This window comes from Vipera ursinii (assembly GCF_947247035.1).
Source record: "Vipera ursinii genome assembly, chromosome: 3".
Classification (NCBI taxonomy): domain Eukaryota; kingdom Metazoa; phylum Chordata; class Lepidosauria; order Squamata; family Viperidae; genus Vipera; species Vipera ursinii.
In genome coordinates, this window is record NC_139516.1 from 195,067,564 (window position 1) to 195,093,525 (window position 25,962).

The 25,962-nt window shown below is 40.7% G+C and overlaps 1 protein-coding gene across 1 annotated transcript in view; it reads right to left on the reverse strand.

Annotated features, from left to right (window-relative positions):
* CSMD3 (CUB and Sushi multiple domains 3) overlaps positions 1-25,962 on the reverse strand; it is a gene marked incomplete at its 5' end in the record, with an annotated part of 537,637 nt that overhangs the window by 270,011 nt on the left and 241,664 nt on the right. Inside the window, 2 exons of the mRNA XM_083360336.1 lie at positions 2,456-2,568; positions 12,006-12,109. Of these exons, the coding sequence (XP_083216462.1) occupies positions 2,456-2,568; positions 12,006-12,109 (217 nt within the window). The remainder of the gene's footprint in view (positions 1-2,455; positions 2,569-12,005; positions 12,110-25,962) is intronic.

The following is a 25,962-nucleotide window of genomic DNA, read 5'->3' on the forward strand; positions in this document are numbered from 1 at the left end:
ACATAGCACCAGCTATGCATGCTATTAAACTCCTCTATTATTTTAGTACATCCAATCTCATTTCAGTTCCATATAAATTGGTCCCCTCTGTCTTCTTCCAATCTGTTCCAGGGAATCACTCAAAGAGATAAGATGATTTAAGTAATATTACATTGACTGAAATATATGTTGACTTTACATAGAAAAATAAAATTGTAAGATAAAACCTGGTATTATCTCAGAATTATTATTATTATTTTTTTAAAAAAAATATTTTCTCCAAGTTTACCAGGTAAGCTTAACAAAGTAGAAATTTAGCAAAATCAATCTACTTCCACTAAAATTCTTTGAAAACAATGTTTTCCATGTAGTCATTCGTATAGTACTAGCATACATTATCTTCCCCTATAAAATTTTGTTTAGCTATTTTAGCTGTGTTGTACATTTATAATGTATAATGGAACATCTGTATGCAGTACCTTAAAGCAGAAATTGATTTTTCTGGAATGACATGCAGCAGAGCTGCATTCTCAGGCATGCTGGTTGGGAAGTTAGTTGATAGGCTAATTCCAGATAGATTGGTTGCCAGTTTCCGTAATTTCCCTATGAAGTACATCCTGTTCTGATTGTTGTTTTTATATTGTTTGGTATGTATTTTCTGGCACCATGTTAGCCACACAGAGTTATGGTTTTCAATTTGATGACCATATTGATCAATTAATATAAACAAATAGGAAAAAAATGAGGATCATCAAAACTAGTCCTAAACAATAAAACTGCATCTTGATGATGACAAAGTTATTAACTCAGTGTAAATGCTTAGCATCAACATAGATTTTCTCTAGAATGATCTGCCTTCAATCTGATCATTCAATCTCCAACAGTGATCTATCCATACTGTAACTGAGTCCATTTTGCTGTCAATTGTCCATTTTATTCCATCTTTCCCAGAATTACTGTCTTCTCTAGAATGCTATAGCAGTCTTTATTAATGTGTCTGATGAAGGATAATATGAGCCTGGCCATTTGTGACTCATGTGAAAACTCTAGGTTGATTTTTTCTATGATGCATTTTTTGCTTGTGTGTTTGTTTGTGTGGCTATCCAAGGAGTTTTGGAATTAAAATAATCATAGGACTGTCTATTTTTCAGAGGACTATATTTCTACCAAATCAGTATCCCTGATACCAGTTTCAGAAGCAAGAATATTATACAATATGCAAACTCAAAGAGTAAAATGAATATAATATAGAATTCTTATAGTTTATTTTATAATCTATAAAATAGACCAGACATGTCAAATTCTCGACGTCACGTGATGTCGCGCAATGTATCGGGACAGTTTTGTCATTGCCAGCAATGGGGTGGGTGCGGCTTCTGCGTGACACATCCGGCATAAGGGCCGGTAGTTTGACACCCCTGAAATAGACTATATAAAAATGAAAGTCATTTATTGCAGAGTTTTCATATACAGTAAAGCAGTAAGCATGTTTTAGGGATCTAGCAATTTCACTTTCTACTCCCCAGGAAAGGAAAGGAAAGGAAAGGAAAGGAAAGGAAAGGAAAGGAAAGGAAAGGAAAGGAAAGGAAAGGAAAGGAAAGGAAAGGAAAGGAAAGGAAAGGAAAGGAAAGGAAAGGAAAGGAAAGGAAAGGAAAGGAAAGGAAGGAAGGAAGGAAGGAAGGAAGGAAGGAAAAGAAAGAAAGAAAGAAAGAAAGAAAGAAAGAAAGAAAGAAAGAAAGAAAGAAAGAAAGAAAGAAAGAAAGAAAGAACCACCAAATTCTAGCTTTAGTTACAATAGTACAGGAACAGCACAAAAAGTCAAACACAAAAAGTATTCTTATTTTAAATAACAATGTTCCCTTGATTCACTACAGGAATGTTTTTAAGTCTGCTTGCTTTGTGTTACTGACTGCTTTGTCACTAGTCAACCTTGCAGCTTTTCCACCCTTTTGCCAGGATAAATTTCTACAACCAATTGAAGAGAAATATTAATCAGGTACACTGTAGAAGATCAATAACTCATACAGCTATTCAGAAACAAATCCAGGAGGATTCTATCTCCTCTCCCCTCCTGAATCATTCTTTAAAAGGAAAAATAAATAAATATTTGATAGCATGGCTTTTTGCGTCTACATAAAAATGCCTTTGACTTCATTCCTTTAAAAGAAAAAAAGAAGTGCATACTCATCATCTTAGATACCTAAAATCAAACATTATACTGCGAATTTTAAGATGTTCCTGCTGCTAAACCTTGCAGAAAGGAAAAAAATAAAAATATAAATAAAAACCCTACAGGCAATCATTTACATCGACTTATAATAATAGAGTGTGCTATTTTTTAAAAAAAAAATACATATGTGTTAATCAGTTTAATTTTGTATTCATAAAAATATTTTTAACAACACAGATGCTAATATTATTTTCAAAGGAAGGTCAAGATTTGTGTTCCTTTTAGTTGAATTTCTAATAAGATTACCTTTGTAGTTAACTTTGAAACCGACTGAGCCCACACTTTCATCGGTCTGAAGATGTAGCCACATCTGATTGTTCATGCTAACGATTAAATCCGGCACAAAGCTTCCTGTTAATCTAATCATAAACAAAATAAAAAGTCCATTAGCTGTAAATTGGCTATTTTAAAAATCAAGCGGAGAAGTTGATTATAGGACTTTAGTCTTTAAAAGCTAGCATTTCATATTAATGGCATACTAACATTTGGGGAAAAAAAAGAAATACTGAAAAGGGGAGGACAGAGGGCAAGGGAAGAGTTGACGGAAGGTGAAGAAGGGAGGGGACAGGAGTGGAGGAATGAAGTGGAGGGAATGGGAAAGGAGGGGAAGGGAAGAGAAGAGGGAGGGGAGGGGAGGGGAGCGAGGAGAGACTATTCAGGAGAGATTACTAGCTGAAAATCTTTTTGTTTTCCATATAGGGTCGCGATGGGTCGGACACAACTTCGCAACTAACAACAACAACAACAAATTTGTGGAGCCAGCACCACCAGATGATGTTCTGTCTGTCTGTCTGTCTGTCTGTCTGTCTGTCTGTCTGTCTGTCTCTCTCTCTCTCTCTCTCTCTCACACACACACACACACACACACACACAAGCCTTATTAAGAGAAGCTATCTTATAGGTACCTGCTGACTAACAACTTTACTTAATAGTGTAATATCCTTATGCCACAGCATGCAAGTGATTTTATTTAAGTCTTGCCATTGACACAGAGTTCAATCGGAAGCTGTTCAGCTGGAAAGATAAAGAATAGGTTTTCATGAGAACTGTAATCAAAGAATCATAGGTTTTCTTTGCCATCACATTATTTATTACAAGAGATTCAAACGAGACTAAAATAGTGAAGGCTGATGAAGAGATAAATTATACTATATTCTAATAGGTTTACCTGCTCATGCTGGCTTCATACATTAACCACAATAGTTTTCAATTTTAGTTCAGCATTCCTTTTGAACCCATTCGTTGTAGTCTGTATATCACTGTCTAAGAGCTAAAACTATTTGTTTAATTGAAATGCAATAATTCTGTTGGACTTTGTAAAAACCAATGCAATAATACTAAAACCACTACTATGACACAGTAAACTGACTACTGATCTTCACCACGTGTACAAACTTAGCAACTTTTACCCCCATGAAACTGCATGAAAGTATTTTTCTTTTCTTAACCTATCATTTATCCATATGCAAACCTGTCAATCTTTAACGTTTCAATCTGGGCATCAGCAAAAAGTCCATAATGGTTTCCATATGTTGTAGAAATATATCTTAGTTCAATCTTGGTCAAGTAAACCAATTTTGTATTCCTTCCTTTGGCAATGTTGATCTTTGAATCATTCAGGAATTATCATACAATTTTATCTCTTTTCAGTTTTTCTTTTTGCCATCCCAAAAGCATGTTTAAACATGCTTCTGAATGTGATAATAGGTTTCTTTTTCAAAGTGAACTTTCCCCAAGAGAACTCCATTATCTTACGGTCCCTGATAGTGAATCTGGGTGGTTCTTATTCTCCTAATATAAAATATCCTCACAACTATCCCAAAATGTGGAATGCTTTTTGATACAGTGTATCTAAAGACATTTAGGTTCTCCTGAATTTGACAAACTCAAATCCGTTTAGATTTGAGTTAAAAAAAACCAGAAGAACTGAGGAAGGAAGGAAGGAAGGAAGGAAGGAAGGAAGGAAGGAAGGAAGGAAGGAAGGAAGGAAGGAAGGAAGGAAGGAAGGACATACATATTATGATTTTTTTAAGACTTTCTCCTACTTATGCTGTTAAAACATACTTTAAAATTTGTATAGTTTTTCTTTGAATTTTTAGCAATCAGTCCTGAGAATATTTAAAACCATACAAAATATTGTTTCAGGAGTTTTATTAATTACTAAAAATAAATGGATTAACAAATGCTCTTAGTGATCATTTAACTGGGCATTTCACTCGATTTGAAAAGACCAGAAATTTGAGAAGCTGCTTGAACTTCTCAATAGCAGTAATCCAACCTGTTCTTACAACAAAATTGAATCATATGTATATGTATATGTGTGTGTGTGTGTGTGTGTGTGTGTGTGTGTGTTTGTGTGTGTGTGTGTATGAATAAATCTTGAAAAACAGATTAAAAATGCAATTGGAACACGAACTAACTTTGAGACTGTTACGCTCAGCTTGACAGTACTGCAAATTGGGGAAAAAACCCAGCAAATTATCTCATTTTTGTCTACTATATCTTCTTTATTATAATATAGTGGTGACTTTACCGTGAAGCTAAGAACACTCTGAATAATATTCTGATAAGAAAAAAAATGATAGAATAATCATTTGCATTCATAACAAAATAGTGTAATTTCATCAGTTTTGTTAAATGTATGTCTTGCTTTGAACTGGCTGCTACAAAACATTAGCATCTTAAACTAGACTAGACATGCAGAGAAAAATGATTCAGATTATCTAAGGGAAATTGAAAAGTTAGAGAGCAGAGAAATCAGTAAATACTGCAAGGTCGAACAGTAGGAAACGATAAAACTAAAAGTACATCTAGAGGAATTTAAAGAGTATCATGATATGAAATCAGGTTGAAGTTCAATGTCATTTTTTTTGCACTGTGCAGAAGGGACCAAGGAACTTCTGGATTGAAAGCATTAGCTGATGACATCACCGTTGCCTGAGGGGCAGCCAGTTGGGGACACCTTTAATGTCCTTGGAAGGAGCTGGACAAAGGACAGAAACTCAATGCTGCCCCACAGCAGCACTCGAGGCTGGAACATGGGCTTGCTAACCTCCACCCCAGCACCCTAATTATGTGAGCCATGGTCCTTGTTCAATGTCATGATTTCTATTCAACTCACAGATCCTTAGACACATCTACATTGATGGATGATATCTTTGATGATGAACGATGCCTCTCTAATGCCAACTAGAATCTAAACTTCAAAAATGTCCATGAAAACTGCATTGAAAAAAGATGATTTCTCTATAATCATGTATAAATATTTCAATATCATAAGAAGTAACAGTAGACAGTAGACAGTAGACAGTAGGAAGAAATAAAAGAAATAAAAGAAATAAAAATTATTTGATTTTATCTTTCCCTATTACCAAAAAGATTGTTTAAGAATTTGACAGCAATGGGAAAGAAAAAAAAAGTTTTATGCAATAAACAGAGGAATCATAACCGAAGATGTGTGAATTTATTCTGCAAGTCAAGATATGTAACTTCTCTCCCTTCTAATATGCATGATATTTAGAAAAAATGTGGTTAGACTACAATACAAGAAAAGCCTGAACATTGTATCTGTATTTAAGATGTAGTGATTTCTGTTATTATCTCAGAAGAGAAGAGTTTATGAAAACATTTGTTGGAACTCTTAAGTAAGGGGTTTAATATAAATATAAACCAGAAGACTAGATAACATAAACGTTGATCCATTCTGAAATCACACATTGATTTGAGAAAGTTCTAGCTGATGGTGAAGATCAAAATCCTTTCCTCAAGAATATTTTCAATATTCCCTCTTTTATCTCCCCATCAATAGGTCATGGCTCTTCTTCAATCTTCGGAGAGAAAGGATGAATTATTAAGCAGAAAAATATAACAACAATGTATAATAACTAGATCAGGGGTGTCAAAATTAATTTCACTGAGGGCCGCATCAGCATTATGGTTGCCCTCAGGGGGCCAGGTGGGTGTGGTCTGGGTGGGTGTGGCCTACTGGGTGGGCATGGCTAAAGTGCATATGGCCTAATGGGTGGGCGTGGCCAGCTCTACATCATTCGCATCAAGGGTGCCTATGGGGGCCTGGGCAGGAGTGGGACAGATCTGAGGGTCTCTGGCAGAAGGAGGGTCTCTGGGCCAGGCCCAAGACTAGATAACATAAACGTTGATCCATTCTAAAATCACACATTGATTTGAGAAAGTTCTAGCTGATGGTGAAGTTCAAAATCCTTTCCTCAAGAAATATTTTCAATATTCCCTCACTGTTTCCAGGATGGCTTCGCGGGCCGCATGAAACCACTTCGCGGGCTGGATCTGGCCCCCGGGCCTTGTGTTTGACATGTCTGAACTAGATGAACTCATTGAATTTGTTTTTCTTTTAATGACCATGTAATCCTTTGCATCGTGGTGGTAGCTGAATGGTGCTAAGCAGTTACTGGCTGGATGTCCTTCCTGATGCCTATACAAAGTTCATAGGAAATATTTTATCTTTGTGCCCAGAGAGAGAAATATCTACCATACCTAGGATCAAACTCCTGACCTCATAGACCTCTGCCTCTAGGCTGCCACATTACTGAGATCAAGTCACTGAATGAAGTGTGGAAATTACAATAAGTATTGCTTGCCTTTAAACATTTCAAATGGCTTCTACCTTATTCTTGTTTAGGTTTATTACTTGCTATAGGGAAATTCCAGAAAATTCATGAATTTTGACTGATGTGACAGAAATAGACAAGGTTTCAACTTGAGCTTTCATCTGGGTGAACTTTGTCTATTAAGAAACTACAGTATATAAAATGGATTCTCAAAGCTAAGACTGGTTCTGCTTTCTGTGATTCCCAGGTATAGGCAAAAATGAGATATTATGGTGCTCCCTGCATGAATGTGAGAGATAGGACTGAAATATTCTTATTCATTAAAATATATGCAGTTAATTTCTCCCCTTCATGGATTACTGCCTTGTCGTGGTGAAGGGGCTTGCATAATTCAATGAAGCTATGAGTTATGCCGTGCAGGGCCACCCAAGACAGACAGGTCATAGCAGAGAGTTCTGACAAAATGTGATCCACTGGAGAAGGAAATGGCAACCCACTCCAGTATCTTTGCCATGAAAACCCCATGGACAGTACCAAAAGGCAAAAAGATATGACACAGTAAGATAAGGCCCTTGGGTCAGAAGGTGTCCAATATGCTACTGGGGAAGAGCAAAGGGCTATTACTAATAGCGCCAGAAGGATTGAAGTGACTGGGCCAAAGCCGAAAGGACGCTCAGCTGTGGATGTATCTGGTGGTGAAAGGAAAGTCTGATGCTGTAAAGATTTTTTCTCCATAGAAACTTGAAATGTAAGATCCATGAATCAAGGAAAGCTGGACGTGGTCAAACAAGAGATGACAAGACTGAACATTGACATCTTAGGAATCACCAAACTAAAATGGACAGGAATGGGTGAATTTAATTCAGATGACCATCAGGTATACTACTGCGGGCAAGAATCCCTCAGAAGAAATGGAGTAGCCTTCATAGTCAATAAAAGAGTAGGAAAAGCAATACTGGGATACAATCCTCAAAATGACCGAATGATCTAAGTTTGAATCCAAGGCAAACCATTCAATATCACAGTAGTCCAAGTCTACGCCCCAACCACCAGTGCTGAACAGGATGAAATTGACCGGTTCTACAGCACCTTTTAGAAGATCTCCTTATCATCATGGAGGATTGGAATGCTAATGTAGGAAGCCAAAAGATAACCAGAATAACAGGCAAGTTTGGCCTTGGAGTACAAAATGAAGCAGGGCACAGGCTGATAGAATATTGTCAAGAGAATATGATGGTCATAGCAAACACTCTTTTCCAACAACCCAAGAGACGGCTCTACACATGGACATCACCAGACGGTCAACACAGAAATCAGATTGACTATATGCTCTGCAGCCAAAGGTGGAGAAGCTCTATACAGTCAGTAAAAACAAGACCAGGAGCTGACTGTGGCTCAGACCATGAGCTTCTCGTTGCAAAATTTATGGACGGAGGTTCACAACAATGTACAAGAGGTAGCAACTAAAACCATCCCAAAGAAAAAGAAATGCAAGAAAGCAAAATGGCTGTCTGAGGAAGCTTTGCAAATAGCTGAGGAAAAGAGGGAAGCAAAAGGCAAGGGAGAAAAAGAAAGATACACCCAATTGAATGCAGAATTCCAGAGAATAGCTAGAAGAGATAAGAATGCCTTCTTAAATGAACAGTGCAAAGAAATAGAAGAAAACAATAGAATAGGGAGGACCAGAGATCTCTTCAAGAAAATTGGAGATATGAAGGGAATGTTTCATGCAAAAATGGGTATGATAAAGGACCAAAATGGCAGGGACCTAACAAAGGCAGAAGACATTAAAAAGAGGTGGAAAAATTACACAGAAGCACTATACAAGAATGAGCTTAACGTCCCTGATAACCACAAGGAGGTGGTCACTGACCTTGAGCCAGACATCCTAGAATGTGAAGTGAAGTGGGCCTTCGGAAAGCTGAGCAGCAACAAAGCTCGTGGAGGTGACAGTATTCCAGCTGAGCTATTCAAAATCTTAAAAGACAATGCCGTAAAAGTGCTACACTCAATTTGCCAGCAAATTTGGAAAACTCAACAGTGGCCACAGGATTTTGAAAAGATCAGTTTACATTCCAATTCCAAAGAAAGGCAGTGCCAAAGAATGTTCAAACTATTGCACCATTGCATTCATTTCACGTGCTAGTAAAGTTATGCTTAAAATCCTATAAGCTAGACTCCAGCAGTATGTGGATCGAGAACTACCAGAAGTACAGGCAGGATTTCGAAGAGGCAGAGGAACTAGAGATCCAATTGCCAACATACACTGGATCATGGAGAAAGCTAGGGAGTTCCAGAAAAAAACATATATTTCTGCTTCATTGACTATGCTAAAGCATTTGATTGTGTGGATCACAAACTTCAGCTAGTTCTTAAAGAGATGGGAGTACCAGACCATCTTATTTGTCTCTTGAGAAACCTATATGCGGGTGAAGAAGCAACAGTGAGACGTGGACACAGAACCACTGATTTGTTCAAAATTGGAAAAGGAGTCTGGCACGGCTGTATACTGTCGCCCTGCCTGTTTAACTTATATGCAGAGCACATCATGAGAAAGGCAGGGCTAGATGAATCAAAAGTTGGAATTAAGATTACCTGGAGAAATATCAACAATGCCACTCTAATGGCAGAAAGTGAAGAGGAACTAAAGAGCCTCTTGTTGTGGGTGAAGAAGGAGAGTGCAAAAGTTGGGTTGAAACTTAACATTAAGAAAACCAAGATCATGGCATCCGGCCCTCTCAATTCCTGGCAAATAGATGGGGAAGAAATGGAGATAGTGACAGATTTTATTTTCCTGGGCTCCAAGATCACCGCAGACGGGGACTGTAGCCAAGAAATTAAAAGACGCTTGCTCCTGGGGAGGAAAGCCATGGCAAATCTAGACAGTACACAAAAAAGCAGAGACATCACCCTGTCAACAAAAGTGCGTATAGTCAAGGCTATGGTCTTCCCAGTTGCAATGTGTGGCTGTGAAAGTTGGACCATAAAAAAGGCTGAGCGCCAAAGAATTGAAGCCTTTGAACTATGGTGCTGGAGAAGACTCCTGCGAGTCCCTTGGACTGCAAGGCGATCAAACCGGTCAGTCCTAGAGGAGATCAACCATGAGTGCTCTTTAGAAGGCCAGATCCTGAAGTTGAAACTAAATACTTTGGTCACCTAATGAGTAGGAAGGACTCACTGGAGAAGAGCCTAATGCTGAGAAATATTGAGGGCAATAGAAGAATGGGATGACAGAGAATGAGGTGGCTGCATGGAGTCACTGAAGATGGTAGAGGACAGGAAGGCCTGGAGGAACATTTTCCATGGGGTCGCGATGAGTCGGATATGACTTTGCAACTAACAACAACAAGAAGAAAAAGTTAATTTCTATGAGATGAATATGGAAAGATTACAATTTTTCTTTGCATTTAACAAAAAATAATTAAAACAAAGTAGACATGAGTTTGGAACACTGAACAGTGAACAACAGACATTATTGTAGAAGAATAATGTGCATTTTTAAAGAATGTGTGCGCATATTTTTTGAAAATGAGATTCTTTAGAAAACTGAAATCAAATGTTAATGTTAATTTAATTTAATTTCCACATTTAGAGGATATGCAAGTTCTTGACAACTCTGAGCAGATTTACAAATAAAGCAGAAAAAAGCCACATTGAATTGGAAATAAAATAAAATAAAAGAGCCCTAGCTGAATAGAAATGCAAAATTCAGCAGAAAAACAAAGATAATTAAAGGACCCACTCCAGCCACCATATCCCTAAGCCTGGGAAAATAGCCAGATTTTTTAACAGTTTTCTAAATGTCACAAATGAATCTCTGGTGGACATCATTCCAAAAAACTGGTTCTGTAGCAGAGAAGGCATGATTTCTGGATGCTGCAAGATGACACTGTTTAATTGATGGGAGCTGGGGTACACTCACTCTTCTTAAGATACTCTTCTTATAGCAAAGCCTAAGATTCTGGCTCCTATCCCACCAATTTATAGCCCAAATATTTTATTTTATATTATCCTAAGGTTTTAAAATATTTATTTTTTACAAATCAACATTCAAGTCCATACACTATAATTTTATGGAAATAAGTTTGTTGCTCCAATAATATTATGCTGTCAGCTTTTACCATCCAAGTAATAAGATCAGATAACAGCTTCAGAAAACAAAATGCCATCCATTTTTACTATGTAAAATCCGGGATCGGTGTTCACTGGTTAAACTTTCCTCTGAGAATCCCAAAGTTGCTTTTTCACAAGGCAACTGGACTTTCTTGTTTTCTCTTTGAAGACATTTTGTTTCTCATCTTTACCTAATGAGAAGCAAAACATCTTCAACAAAAAAAACCAAGAAAGTTCAGTTGCTTCATGAAAAAGCATCTTTGGGACAACTGTGACCTGGATGACTGTGAATCTCCATAGACATTTCCTATGAGAGAGTACAATTTCCTACAGTGGTCAAAATGGGGCAACTTGCCATAGGAAAAAAATGTCAAAGAAACAGTGGCGGATAACAGTACTGTTATCTAGCACTGAGTTATCGTGCTTTGAATTGTCCCATAGTGAGTTGTCCCACTGCAATTTGGTCATTTTCAGTTGTCCTGCATTGAGTTGGCTGTGGAGAGTCAGCCATGGCAAGTTGTCCCAGACTCTATATAACTAACTCAGGGTGTTCTGCAAGATAACATAAAGCTAACTTAAAGTGCATTACTCTCTTAAGTAATATGTATACCACTTTCTCTTGGAATATGTGCTGTAGTTGAATTTAGTAGGACAGAGAGACTGCTCTAACACTAATGATGTTGCTTAGTTGGATAATGTAATGTCTGCAAACATCCTCAGAGAACACCAAAGACCCCAGAGATTATAATGTTATTTTATGTATTTTGTCAGCTTAAAATGGAGGAATAACATATGTGCATGCCTGTGAAGTATTTTATATTTAAAATGCATTGCTTCTGTGCTCTCTGCTCTTATGAACTTAATAAAACCAATGGTTTTAGAGGATCCACAACCAAAAGAAAGATAATGTGATCTCTTTATTTTACCTTTAACATATTTTATTTTGCTATGCATTCTCATGTGAATGCAAAATTATATTCATATTTAAAAACCAGGTGACTAGGAAAACCTAGAAAAATTAAACTGATCGTTTTCAGTAGTTCTTTGGTAAGATGTGAACAAACCATTATTTCATCAGGATAGAGATTATGGAGACTTACACTTGGAGCACCGTTCTAGGATCACCCACTTCACCTCCATCCCCAATTGTTAGTGTATCATAGCCAATTTCCAGGTCAAATTCTTCAAAATTAATTTGAATAACCTAGAATGAAAAACAAATCCAAATTTACTTAAAATACCTACAAGTTTCCTTTCTTCATCAATGAAACAAATGCTCAGACATACTTTATAACAGGGTTTATTATATAGCAAGAGCACATAGATTTATCTAACACTTCATAGTACTTTACGGGTCTCTCTAAGTGGTTTATAGAGTCAGTATATTACCCCCAACAATCTGGCTCCTCATTTTACTGACCTAGGAAGGATGGAAGGTTAAGCCATCTTTGAGCCCTTCAAGATCGAACCCCAGACTGTGGGCAGAGTTAGCCTGCAATACTGCATTGTAATCCTTGCATAATCAGCACTTCTATATTATATAGAAGTTGGGTTCTTTTACGACTCTTCTATTTTAGTTAGATAAATGAGTCATTCCTCTAAGGCATGGGTCGGCAACCCGTGGCTCCGGAGCCGCATGCGGCTCTTTGAGCCATCTCCTGCGGCTCCCAGTCGCCCGGTGCGCGCGCACCTCTCCAAATGGGCGGAGGTGCGTGCGCACCACTCCGAATGGGAGGAGGTGCGCACGCACCACTCCAAAGGTTTGGAGAGCAGTGTGCGCATCTATCTCGCACCTCTGCCCGAACACCCGTTTGGAGACCTGCTGGTGTTTGGGCGGAGGTGCGGTTTGGAGACCTGCTGGTGCCGGGTTAGAAAGGTGCCGCGGCTCGCAGCAGCTTTCTAAACCGGCACCAGCAGGTCTCCAAACCGCTGTTCAGGCAGAGCTGCGCGCACACCTCTCCAAAGGTTTGGAGATCTGCGGGTGCAGGAGACCTGCGCGTGCAGCGCGTGCAGCTCTCCAAACCTTTGGAGAGGTGCGCGCGCAGCTCTGCCTGAACACCCGTGTCGAGACCTGCTGGTGTTCAAGCGGAGGTGCGGTTTGGAGACCTGCTGGTGCTGGGTTAACCGGCACCAGCAGGTCTCCAAATGGGTGTTCGGGCGGCAGTTTGGAGGTCCCGGGGGTGGCTCTGGCGACGCCTGCGCTGAAGGCGGCGCCGCAACTCAGCGCCCGTCACCACGGAGACCCATCGCCGCTGGCGTGCAGGTGCATCCACATAAAAAAGTGGAACTGCGTGTGTGTATCCACGCATGCGCAAAAAACAACATTTTGCGCATGCACAAAAAAACCATTTTGCGCATGCGCAAAACATTTTGTTTTATGCGCATGCGCGTGCGTGGATGCACGCGTGCGGCTCCCACTTTTTTTTATGTGTGATGGAACCGGTTCCCAGTGGCTCTTTTGCTTTTTCAGGTTGCCGACCCCTGCTCTAAGGGAAAAATCATGGAAGAGATGGGCAATAATTTACCCATTCTATCATGAAGTTTCTGGAAATACAATGTACACCTTTAGGCTAATATCAGGGTTTAAATGTAGAATTGTTACCATTTTAATAACATGAAATAAAAGAAAGTGCTAGTGGTAAGAATTATATTATGCATCAATAATCAAAGTTACAGAATTTCTGTTTTTAACTATATCCCCATTTAACTGTATCTCCATTTATTCATGCAGGTTTACAGAATTTATACATACCAAATAATAAAAAGCAGATATAATTTGATTCAGTGTATTATACAAAAGCAATATCATCTTTTAACTTCTGCAATTACTGTAATAAATATATCAATGTTATATTATTTTTAAAATGTTTCATATAATGGCTTTCATTTGAAGATTAAACTTTCTCTGATAGAACTAATGCATAAAGGAAATGAATCAATTTCTATTTATATCATACCTGAGGGAGTGTTAAGGTGATTCCACATTTTCAATAAACACTTGATAAATCTTGATGTGCTTTATCTGTGATAGGTGCATTAGAGTTTTATGAACTTTAAATTCCAGCTGGAATAAATTTCCATCCTTGAACAGGCATACTATATTTGATCCCACACCGTTCTTACTGTAGATCTACACCTCTATTTTCAAGAAGTTTATCTGAAGTATTAAGGATCTTCAAATAGTCCTTTCATGATAGCCGTAGCCAAAAGATAATACGACAGAAGCATGGCTAACACTTCAATTGTCAAACCATAATATCTTGGAGGATGCATTGACATTCGGACTGGAGAGATCATTAACTTTACTATTTGTCCCCATAAATGAATGCACGATTGGAAGAAAGTTCCAAAGGCTTGTTGATTTAGTGAAATAAATCAATAAACTAAATAGGCTTGAATCACAGAATGTTTTCCTTGAATATGGAGTTGAAGGTTAATTGATGAATAAGAAGGGAAATGATGTAAATAAAGCATGCCTGGGAATAAATATCATGCTCAGCAAGGGGTTCCAAACTGAATATTATTTTTTATTTTTTTATTTATTATTTATTTAAATTTATATGCCACCCTTCTCCCTGAGGACTCAGGGTGGCTCACAACAATAAAAATTAAAAAACATAGGATGATTTTTTTTAAAAAAAGAATTAAACAATAAATACAATAATTATGTGACAATTTAAAAAACCTGATAAAAACCTAATTAAAAACCGTAGTCAGTCCAGACCCGCTTGTTGGAACAACCAAGTCTTCAGGTCACAGCAGAACGACCGAAGGTCAGGGGTCATCCGCAGCTCCGGGGATAATTCGTTCCAGAGGGTCGGTGTGCCCACAGAGAAGGCTCTCCCCCGGCATTGCCTGGCCAGCGGCACCCTGAGGAGGCCGACTCTGTGGGAGTGAACCAGGTGATGGGATGTTGACAATAGCAGCAGGTGGTCTCGCAAGTACCCTGGGCCTAAGCCATGCAGGGCTTTAAAGGTTATTACCAGCACCTTGAATCACACCTGGAGGGCAACCGGAAGCCAATGCAGCTTGCGCAGGAGTGGTGTAACATGGGAGTACCGAGATACTCCCATGAGCACCCACACGACCGCATTTTGCACCAGTTGAAGCCTCCGGGTGCTCTTCAAGGGCAGCCCCATGTAAAGAGCATTGCAGTAGTCCAGGCAAGAAGTGACGAGGGCATGAGTAACCATGCATAGGGCATCTCGGTCCAAAAAGGGACACAACTGGTGCACTAGGCGAAACTGTGCGAAGGCCCGCCTGGTCATGGCCGTTAAATGATCTTCCAAATTGAGCCATGAATCCAGGAGGACACCCAAGTTGTGAGCCCTTTCTGAGGGGGGCAATACCTCCCCCCATTAAAAGAGAAGGAAATAGTTGGACAACACGAGATGCCGGTATCCACAGCCACTCGGTCTTGGAGGGGTTGAGCCTGAGCCTGTTCCTTCTCATCCAGACCCGCACCGCCTCCAGGCACCGGGACATCACGTCAAGGGCATCACTGGGCTGGCTCGGGGTGGAGATGAATAACTGGGTATCATCCGCATATTGGTGATACCTCACCCCAAAGCCACGGATGATCTCCCCCAGCGGCCTCATATAGATGTTAAAGAGGAGGGGGAGAGAACCGACCCCTGAGGCACTCCACAAGTGAGGGGCCTCAGGGTAGATCTTTGTTCCCCTGCCAATACAAACTGCAAGGGGCCTGAGAGGTAGGAGGAGAACCACCGTAAAACAGTGCCTCCCACTCCCACTCCCAAGCCCTCAAGCCGTCACAGCAGGATACCATGATCAATGGTATCAAAGGCCGCTGAGAGGTCAAGTAGGACCAGGACAGAGGAACAACCCCTGTCCTGGGCCCTCCAGATATCATCTACCAGTGTGATCAATGCCGTTTCCATGCTGTAACCGGATCTGAAACCAGACTGGTATGGGTCCAGATAGTCCGCTTCCTCCAGGAATTGCAGGAACTGACACACCACCACACTCTAGACAACCTTTGCTACAAAGCGAAGGTTTATTTTATTTATTTTATTTTAATCCCATTTATATCCTGTCCTTCTCCGAAGACTCAGGGCGGCTTACAATCTAAGCACAAATCAATGTGCTTAGCAATAGCCTTCATTCTATGTATATGCCTGCTTATTAGGGCTTTCGCCCCCCCCCAAGCGGCATTATTACAAAGTCAGCTTATTGCCCCCAACAATCTGGGTCCTCATTTTACCTACCTCGGAAGGTTGGAGACAGGACCGTAGTTGTTCAATGAGGACGGGTCCAGAGCAGGCTTCTTGAGGAGGGGCCTCACCACCGCCTCTTTCAAGGCAGAGGGGAAGACACCCTCTGTCAAAGAAGCATTGACCACTGCCTGGAGCCAGCCCCGTCACCTCCTGGGCGGCCAAAACCAACCAGGAGGGACATGGGTCCAGTAAACAAGTGGTAGCACTCAGTTTACGCATGATCCTATCCACATCATCCAGAGTCACAGGGTCAAACTCACCCCAAATGGTATCATCAAGACCTGACCCCTCCACTCTGCTGGACTCCGCCCTGTCGGAGTCCAAGCTAGTCCTGATCTGAGTTATTTTGTCCTGCAGATACTGTAGAAATTCCTCAGCCCTACCCTGCAAGGGGTTATCCCTTGGTCCCTGATTAAACAGGGAGCGGGTCACTCTAAAAAGGGCAGCTGGGCAGTTATCTGTGGATGCAATGAGAGCAGAAAAGTAAACACGCTTTGCCGCTTCCATTGCCACTAGGTAAGACTTAAGATAAGTTCTTAGCTGTGTTTGATCAGATTTGGATCCACTGGACCTCCAACAGCTCTCTAGGCATCTTTTCCGGTGCTTCATCTCCTGAAGCCCCTCGGTGAACCAGGGGCCACCCGGGGTCTGCGCTGGATCAGAGGCTGCAAAGGCACAACTCGATCCAGGGCCCCGGCAGCCGCCCTCTCCCAGGTTTCAACTAGGGCCTCGGATGAGTTGTGGTCCAGAGAGGCAGGAAATATCCCAAACTCTGTCTGGAACCTTTCAGGGTCCATCTGGTGCCTGGGGCAGAACCACCTAATCGGCTCCACCTCCCAGCAGCAAGGGATGGCAAACTGAAAGTCCAGTCAGAGAAGGAAGTGATAGGACCATGACTGGGGTTGGATGGCTAAGTCCCCCCTACCTAGATCATTAATCCACTGCCCAGAGATAAAAACCAGGTCAAGTGTGTGCCCTCCATTATGGGTCGGGTCCTGAATTATTTGAGTCAGGTCTATGACCGTCATGGAAGAAATGAACTCCCAGGCCAACTCAGACGCCTCACCCACGGAAGGCAGATTGAAGTCCCCCAGAACCATAAGCCTGGGGAACTCAATCGCCAACCCAGACAAGATGTCAAGAAGCTTGGGCATGACAAGTACATGATCAATAGGCCCAACTGAACTCCAGGACCCCACTTCAAAAGGAGAGTTTCACATCCGCCTATCTGAGGGACAGTGGCCTCTTGCGGACAAAGACTCTCCCTAACAATAACCGCCACCCCCCCGCCTCTGCCCTGGGCCTGCGGCTGGTGAAGCACCCGGAAACTTGGTGGGCATAATTCCGAGAGAGGAACACCCCCCTCTTGGCCCAACCAGGTCTCTGTGATGCGAGCCAGGTCCGCGTTCTCCTCCTCAATAAGATCCTGTATGAGGGGAGCCTTGTTCCCCATGGACCTGGCATTGATATATACCAACCTGAGCCCAGGGTCCTGATATCCTATGCCCCTGGGGGAGCAAGAAGAGCAATGAGGGCAGGAACAGTCCACCGCTTGAAGACAGTGGTGGTCCGTTCCCCAATTACGATAAAACCCTCTACTCCCATATCCTCTGCCCCTCCCAATCACCGTCAGAATGGAAAGACCCTTCTCCCTCGAAGCTGCATCCCGCCCAACTCCCTACTCCCCCCATGATCATCCAATGGTCTGGATTGCTTTCCAGGTCGAATTCCCCCAAGTTCACTTCGGATCCCTTGGGCCTCCCCCCTCCCGGATCCCCTTAAAATATTACTTAAGAATCTTTACAAAAATCCCCTCAGACTACTCTTTGCGGCATACCAACTTTCGGGGTCCCACAACCCGTCATCAAGGGAGATCTTCCATAAAAAAGATGGACACTCCTGCTAGAGGGGGGAATCTTGCAGCGAGTAAAGTTCTGCTGTAGTGTACGCTAGCATACAAAAAGGAGAATGGTAAAATCAGACAATGAAGGATGCCAACAGATGGAAACAATAAAAAGTTCAGTCAGCCTGTGGCAGGTCCCAATGCCACAATCGTGGTAACAATGATGGTATGGTCAACGGCGGCAATGGCAGAAGCTGTAATAAAAGTGGTGATAACAACTCCAAAAAGGGTGCAGTCCTGATGACAACAATGGTGGCCCATCGTAGTGGACCTAAAAAACCTGGCTCAGCCACAGGGGAAAAACAGCTGCAGCCTCCGCAGCAGCAAGAGGGGGGGAGGCGAGCACAACAGCAGCTGCCATAGTTGCAGCAGTAGCGCCACCTAGTCCACCACATCCACAAAGCCAGGCTCGCCGAGTGGCGGATGGGTGGAAGGAGCCGCAATATCAAAGCCCCCCCTCCACAGCCCCTCCAGTCACAACCCAAGGTCCTATGACAAACTGCACAGGCAGCTTCAACTTGGCTCTGGTTCCAATCCACTCGGCTCAGCTCCGTTCGGCTCGGCTCAACAAAGGAACAGCCGAGTTGGTCGGCCCCACCCAGCCGCCAGCATCCTCTCGCCAATATGTTTGAATGACCGGCCTCTCCTCCTCCTCCGTCCTCCACCATTTCCAGGCATATCCCGATGGGGGAGGGCACCAACGCTCCAGCGATAGTTCAGCTGACTGAGTGGGGACCAAATGGTGGTAAAAAAAAGTCCCTGTGGCCACCCAACAAAGCCGAAATCCATTCATCCTTAAGCGCTCAGAAACAGCAGACAGCCATCATAGAATGACAAAGTGTTGGCTTATTCCCTTAATTTTACACATGAAAAATGTTTATGCAATGTAGAAGTCCCAACATGTGGAATTGACAGTATGCTATATGTTCTTTGATAAAAATAGCTGCTGGTCAAAACGATTAAAAAAACAATTAGCAGAAGTTGAACTAGAAAAGTTGACTACTCTTTCATACTTCTAGTATGATCTCCCTTGGGATAAGCCATGTACACTAATTTGTGAATAAATTATTCCTGATGGCACAGCACATTTCCTTCACCTTGTATCACATTGATTTCTTTTTCTCAATAATTGTACTTTTTTTTAAAAAAAAAGTCCTAAGCTACAGTCATAATACTTTTTTAATTTCTGTGCCTAGAAGCATTCTTAAAATATGGTTAAAACTAGTACTTTTATTTACAGCATGCTGGTTTCCTTTAAAATAATAACAACAACAACAACATATGATAATAACCCTGACTTAATAATTGTTGTTTAGGAAGACAAAAAGTCTGGATAATGGACATGGCAGTACCAGGAGACAGCAGGTAATTAGGATAGTAATAAAACAGTAATTCCAAGAGAGGATACTGTCACTGTAAATTTCAACAGAGCAGCAAATTAGGTAATAGGTAATAAATACAATAGACACTTCTTTGGGAATTTCTTTCTTTTTCTCTATTAAAATTCCTGAATAAAGAATGTGGTCTAAGCCTTTTCTTTCTGGAGTTTAATTGAGGTCAGTTGAAATCATATCAGTGTCAGTTTAAGTTAGAATTGAATGAAGATATTGAGGTAGTAGGCAACTTCTGCCTTTTCAGATCGACCATCAACAGTACAGGAATATGTTGCAGATTAGCACTTAGTAGGGCAACCATGAAGGTCTTGGAAATTGTATTCAAATGTCAGGATATGTCTATACCTACAAAGATCAGAATCATGAAAGTGACGTTGTTCATAGAGAAGCAAAAGTTAAAGCTTGAAGAAGCAAGATAGGAAGAATATTGACATCCCTGAATTTTTGCATTAGGAAAGACTCTAGAGAATATCACACACAACCAAGAATGCAAATAAACAAATCACTGAATAAATTGGCACAGAATTAATCATCAAGCTCAAATTATTCTATTTTGGGCACTATATGCAAATATATAGCTTCCTAGAAAAGGTTTTAATGTAAGGGAAAAAGAAGGAGAGGAAAAGGATGACCGGCAGCAAGGTGGATAGACAGTTGCAATAGGGGCACTATAGGAAAAGCTGAAAGACCAGGTTAGGGACAGGTCATCATGGATACATCTACTATATGGTCACATGTGGATAATGAATTGACGACATGAACAGAGGGATATAGTCAAGATCATGTGAAATGTTAATACTACTTTATAATGCCTTGGTAAGGCTGCACTTGAAATATTGCATCTAGTTTTGGTCACCACAATATAAAAAAAACATGTTGAGACTCTAGAAAGAGTACAGAGAAGAGCAACAAAAATGATTAAGGTATTGGAGGCTAAAACATATGAAGAATGGTTGCAGAAATTGGGTATGTCTAGTTTAACGAAAATAAAAACTGTAACATGATACCAGTGTTCCAGTACCTATGGGGCTGCCACATAATTAGTTTTACCCCCTTTAATTGAGTCTGTCTGTGGCTTTTGGAAAGTTTTCTTTGAAGGTAAACTGGCTTAATTTAAAGCTAAAGCTTTTTGCAATTGCCGGAGCCTTTCTGTTTGCGTTGCAACATTGTGACATGTGACACACCTGAGGTGGTAAAGGTAAAGAAAAAGGAGGTAAAGAAAAAAAAATGGAGTTTGTGTTTATTTTCTCGTTTTGCACTTGATTACTGTGTCTTTAAGGGAAGGGATTGGGGTGGGGTGCATTCTTACTACACTGTGGAAGAGCTCCGAAGGGCCAACCAGTTAGGCTCAGGAGTCTACAAACTTAGAAACTTTAAGACCTGTGGACTTCAACTCCCAGAATTCCTCTGAGGGTTGAAGAATTCTGGGAGATGAAGTCCACAAGTCTTAAAAGTGCCAATTTTGAAGACCTCTGAACTAGCTGTTAGTGGTGCATATTAATAAACATAGATAAATTCATCATACATTTGTCAGTGCAAAGGGAAAGTGATTCAGCAAAGGAACAGCCACCAAAGAAATTAAAACTGGTACTTTTCCCCTTTTTTCTACAGTTTGTAATAGTTTATTAGATTATAGAATAAAATACAAAAATACAATAGCAAACAGTAGGACACAATGGGGAGGAAAAAGGGGGGAAAAGTGATGGGGAGAAGGGAAAAAGAACAGAGTTCCTCTGTTGCAGTAGAAGGAAGCATTAACATTGAACATCAAGTTTTTTACTTTTCCATAATATTATAAACTATCCATTTCTATAACAACAAATGAATCTAATCAGTAAAACCCAAAATACCCCCTCTTTTTTTAGTCATCAAGTTTTTGACACTTTGCTAAGCACTTTGTTGTTGTTGTTGTTAGTTGTGAAGTCGTGTCCGACCCATCGCGACCCTATGGACAATGTTCCTCCAAGCTTTCCTGTCCTCTACCATCTTCTGGAGTCCATTTAAGCTCACGCCTACTGCTTCAGTGACTCCATCCAGCCACCCCCTTCTTCTCTTGCCCTCAATCTTTCCCAGCATTAGGCTCTTCTTCAGTGAGTCCTTCCTTCTCATTAGGTGGCCAATGTATTTGAGTTTAAACTTCAGGATCTGGCCTGAAGAAGTCAGGGTTGATATCCTCTAAGACTGACCGGTTTGATCGCCTTTCAGTCCAGGAGACTCACAGGAGTCTTCTCCAGCACCATAGTTCAAAGCCCTCAATAATTTGGCACTCAGACTTTCTTATGGTCCAACTTTCACTGCCAAACATTGCAACTGGAAGACCATAGCCTTGACTATACGGACTTTTGTTGACAGGGTGATGTCTCTGCTTTTTAGTGTGCTGCCTAGATTTGTCATTGCTTTCCTCCCCGGGAGCAAGTGTCTTTTAATTTCTTGGCTACAGTCCCCATCTGCAGTGATCTTGGAGCCCAGGAAAATAAAATCTGTCACTACCTCCATTTCTTTCCCATCTATTTGCCAGGAATTGAGAGGGCCAGATGCCATGATCTTGGTTTTCTTAATGTTTAGTTTCAAGCCAACTTTTGCACTCTCCTTCTTCACCTGCAACAAGAGGCTCTTCAGTTCCTCTTCACTTTCTGCCATTAGAGTGGTATCATCTGCATATCTTAGGTTGTTGATGTTTCTCCTGGCAATCTTAATTCCAACTTTTGATTCATCTAGCCTTGCCTTTCTCATGATGTGTTCTGCATAAAAGTTAAATAGGCAGGGTAACAGTATACAGCCTTGCCAGACTCCTTTCCCAGTTTTGAACCAATCAGTGGTTCCGTGTCCAGTTCTCACTGTTGCTTCTTGACCCACATATAGGTTTCTCAAGAGACAAATAAGATGGTCTGGAACTCCCATCTCTTTAAGAACTTGCCACAGTTTGTTATGATCCACACAATCAAAGGATTTAGCATAGTCAATGAAGCAGAAGTAGATGTTTTTCTGGAACTCCCTACCTTTCTCCATGATCCAGCGTATGTTGGCAATTGGATCTCTAGTTCCTCTGCCTCTTAAAAATTCTGCCTGTACTTCTGGTAGTTCTCGATCCACATACTGCTGGAGTCCAGCTTGTAGGATTTTAAGCATAACTTTACTAGCATGTAAAATGAGTGCAATGGTGCGATAGTTTGAACATTCTTTGTCACTGCCTTTCTTTGGAATTGGAATGTAAACTGATCTTTTCCAATCCTGTGGCCGCTGTTGAGTTTTCCAAATTTGCTGGCAAATTGAGTGTAGGACTTTTACTGCATCATATTTTAAGATTTTGAATAGCTAAGCTGGAATACTGTCACCTCCACTAGCTTTGTTGTTGCTCAGTTGTTTTTAATCCCATTTATGTCCCGCCCTTCTCCGAAGACTCAGGGCGGCTTACAATTAAAGCACAAATCAATGTGCTTAGCAATAGCCTTCATTCTATGTATATGCCTGCTTATTAGGGCTTTCGGCTCCCCCCCAAGCGGCAGCTTATTGCCCCCAACAATCTGGGTCCTCATTTTACCTACCTCGGAAGGATGGAAGGCTGAGTCAACCTTTAGCCTGGTGGGATGCGAACCTGCACTAATTGCAGGCAGCTGGTGTTACTTAAGGAGGCATTAGCCCACTGCTCCACCAAGGCTCTCTCTGAGGCCCACTTCACTTCACATTCTAGGATGTCTGGCTTGAGGTCAGTGACCACCTCATCATGGTTATCAGGGACGTTAAGCTCATTCTTGTATAGTTCTTCTGTGTAATTTTTCCACCTATTCTTAATCTCTTATGCCTCTGTTAGGTCCCTGCCATTTTGGTCTTTTATCATGCCCATTTTTGCATTAAATGTTCCCTTCATCTCTCCAATTTTGTTTAAGAGATCTCTAGTCCTCCCTATTGTATTGTTTCATTTCTATTTCTTTGTACTGTTCATTTAAGAAGGCATTCTTATCTCTTCTAGCTATTCTCTGGAATTCTGCATTCAATTGGGCGTATCTTTCTTTTTCTCCCTTGCCTTTTGCTTCCCTCCTTTCCTCAGCTATTTGCAAAGGTTCCTTAGACAGCCATTTTGCTTTCTTGTATTCCTTTTTCTTTGGGATGGTTTTAGTTGCTACCTCTTGTACAATGTTGCGAACCTCTGTCCATAGTTCTTCAGGCACTCTATCTATCAGATCTAATTCCTTAAATGTATTTGTCACCTCTACTGTATATTCAACAGGGATATGATTTAATTCATACCTGAGTCGCCTAGTGCTTTTCCCTACTTTCTTCAGTTTAAGCCTAAACTTTGCAACGAGAAGCCACAGTCAGCTCCTGGTTTTGTTTTTACTGACTGTATAGAGCTTCTCCATCTTTGGCTGCAGAGCACATAGTCAATCTGATTTCTGTGTTGACTGTCTGGTGATGTCCATGTGTAGAGCCGTATCTTAGGTTGTTGGAAAAGAGTATTTGCTATGACCATTGTATTCTCTTGACAAAATTGTATCAACCTGTGCCTTGCTTCATTTTGTACTCCAAGGCCAAACTTGCCTGTTATTCCAGTTATCTTTTGGCATCCTACTTTAGATTCCAATCCCCCATGATGATAAGGACATCATTTTTTGGTGTTAGTTCTATAAGGTGCTGTAGGGCTTCTTAGAACCGGTGGTTGGGGCATAGACTTGGACTACTGTGATATTGAATGGTTTGCCTTGAATTCAAACTGAGATCATTCTGTCATTTTGGGGATTGTATCCCAGTATTGCTTTTCCTACTCTTTTATTGACTATGAAGGCTACTCCATTTCTTCTGAGGGCTTCTTGCCCGCAGTAGTATACCTGATGGTCATCTGAATTAAATTCACCCATTCCTGTCCATTTTAGTTTGCTGGTTCCTAAGATGTTGATGTTTAGTCTTGTCATCTCTTGTTTGACCACGTCCAGCTTTCCTTGATTCATGGATCTTACATTCCAGGTTGCTATGGAGAAAAAATCTTTACAGCATTGGACTTTCCTTTCACCACCAGATACATCCACAGCTGAGCATCCTTTAGGCTTTGGCCCAGTGGCTTCATTGTTTCTGGCGCTACTAGTACTAGCCCTCTGCTCTCCCCCAGTAGTATATTGGACACCTTCCGACCTGAGGGGCTCATCTTCCAGGATCGTATCTTTTTGCCTTTTGGTACTGTCCATAGGGTTTTCATGGCAAAGATACTGGAGTGGGTTGCCATTTCCTTCTCCAGTGGATCATGTTTTGTCAGAACTCTCTGTTATGACCTGTCCGTCTTGGGTGGCCCTGCATGGCATAGCTCATAGCTTCATTGAATTACGCAAGCCCCTTCACCACAACAAGGCAGTAATCCATGAAGGGGGCTTTATTCTTACCATACCACAGAAAGGCATGCCAGCCAATCTGCAGGTCATACCCCTCTAGGTATAGTAATATTTTGTCTCTAAGTGTTATTGATTCTTTAATCCACGTTAAGATAGCTGCTTGGTAATATAACCTCCAGTCTGGGAGTCCAAATCCTCCCCTTTCTCTAATGTCCTGTAGCAATTTCACTTTAATTTTTTTTCCCTTGCCAAATAAATTTCAATATTATGGTATTCAGTTCATCAAAGAAGGCTTTTTCTAATTTTACCAGAATAGTTTGAAATAAAAAACCCGTATTTTCGGTAAGATATTCATTTTAATTGAAGCTATTCTCCCCATCATTGACAATTGGAGATTTTTCCTCTTTTCTAAGTCCAGTTTTATTTGTTTCAATAATTTTGTATTGTTCTCCTCTTTTACTGTTATACATCTTGCTGTTAAGTAAATTCCCAAGTACTTAACTTTTTTTTAACTATTTGAAGATTTGTTTTTCCTGCAAGTTGTGTTTTCTGTTTTTCTGTTAAGTTCTTTGTCAAAACTTTAGTCTTTTCTCTATTTATTATCAGGCCTGCTACCTCACCATATTGTTCTATTGTGGCCAACAATTTTGTGCTTGTTTCCAGAGGTTCTTCCAATATAAAGACCAAGTCATCCGCGAATGCCTGCAATTTATATTTTTCACCCTTTATCTCCAGTCCTTTAATCTCAGAGAAAAAAAAATATATTAAGATACCTGAATGGCTTTCAACAATAGAAGCCTTTGCTTACCCAAACTTAATTAACTATGATAAACTTGTAACATATAAAGACTTACTGGACAATGAAGGAAGATTGAAATCTAGAAAAGACTTACAACAACAAGGTATTGACCTATCATGGTGGCCATACCTACAAATCCAATCAAGATATGAAAAAGACATGAAAACAATCGGGCTCTATAAGGAAATGACAGAACTTGATCTTACATTGCTAAAAACAGATGAAAAGCTGATTAAAAAACTTTATAGATTAATGCTTAACTTAAAGTGAAGGAGGAACAAGTTAAAGAAACAATGATAATATGGGCAAAAGATGTGGAACATACTATAGAGCTTGAAGAATGGGAAAAGTTATGGGACAGAAATATTAGATTAACCAAAGCTGTACCATATAAAGAAAATTT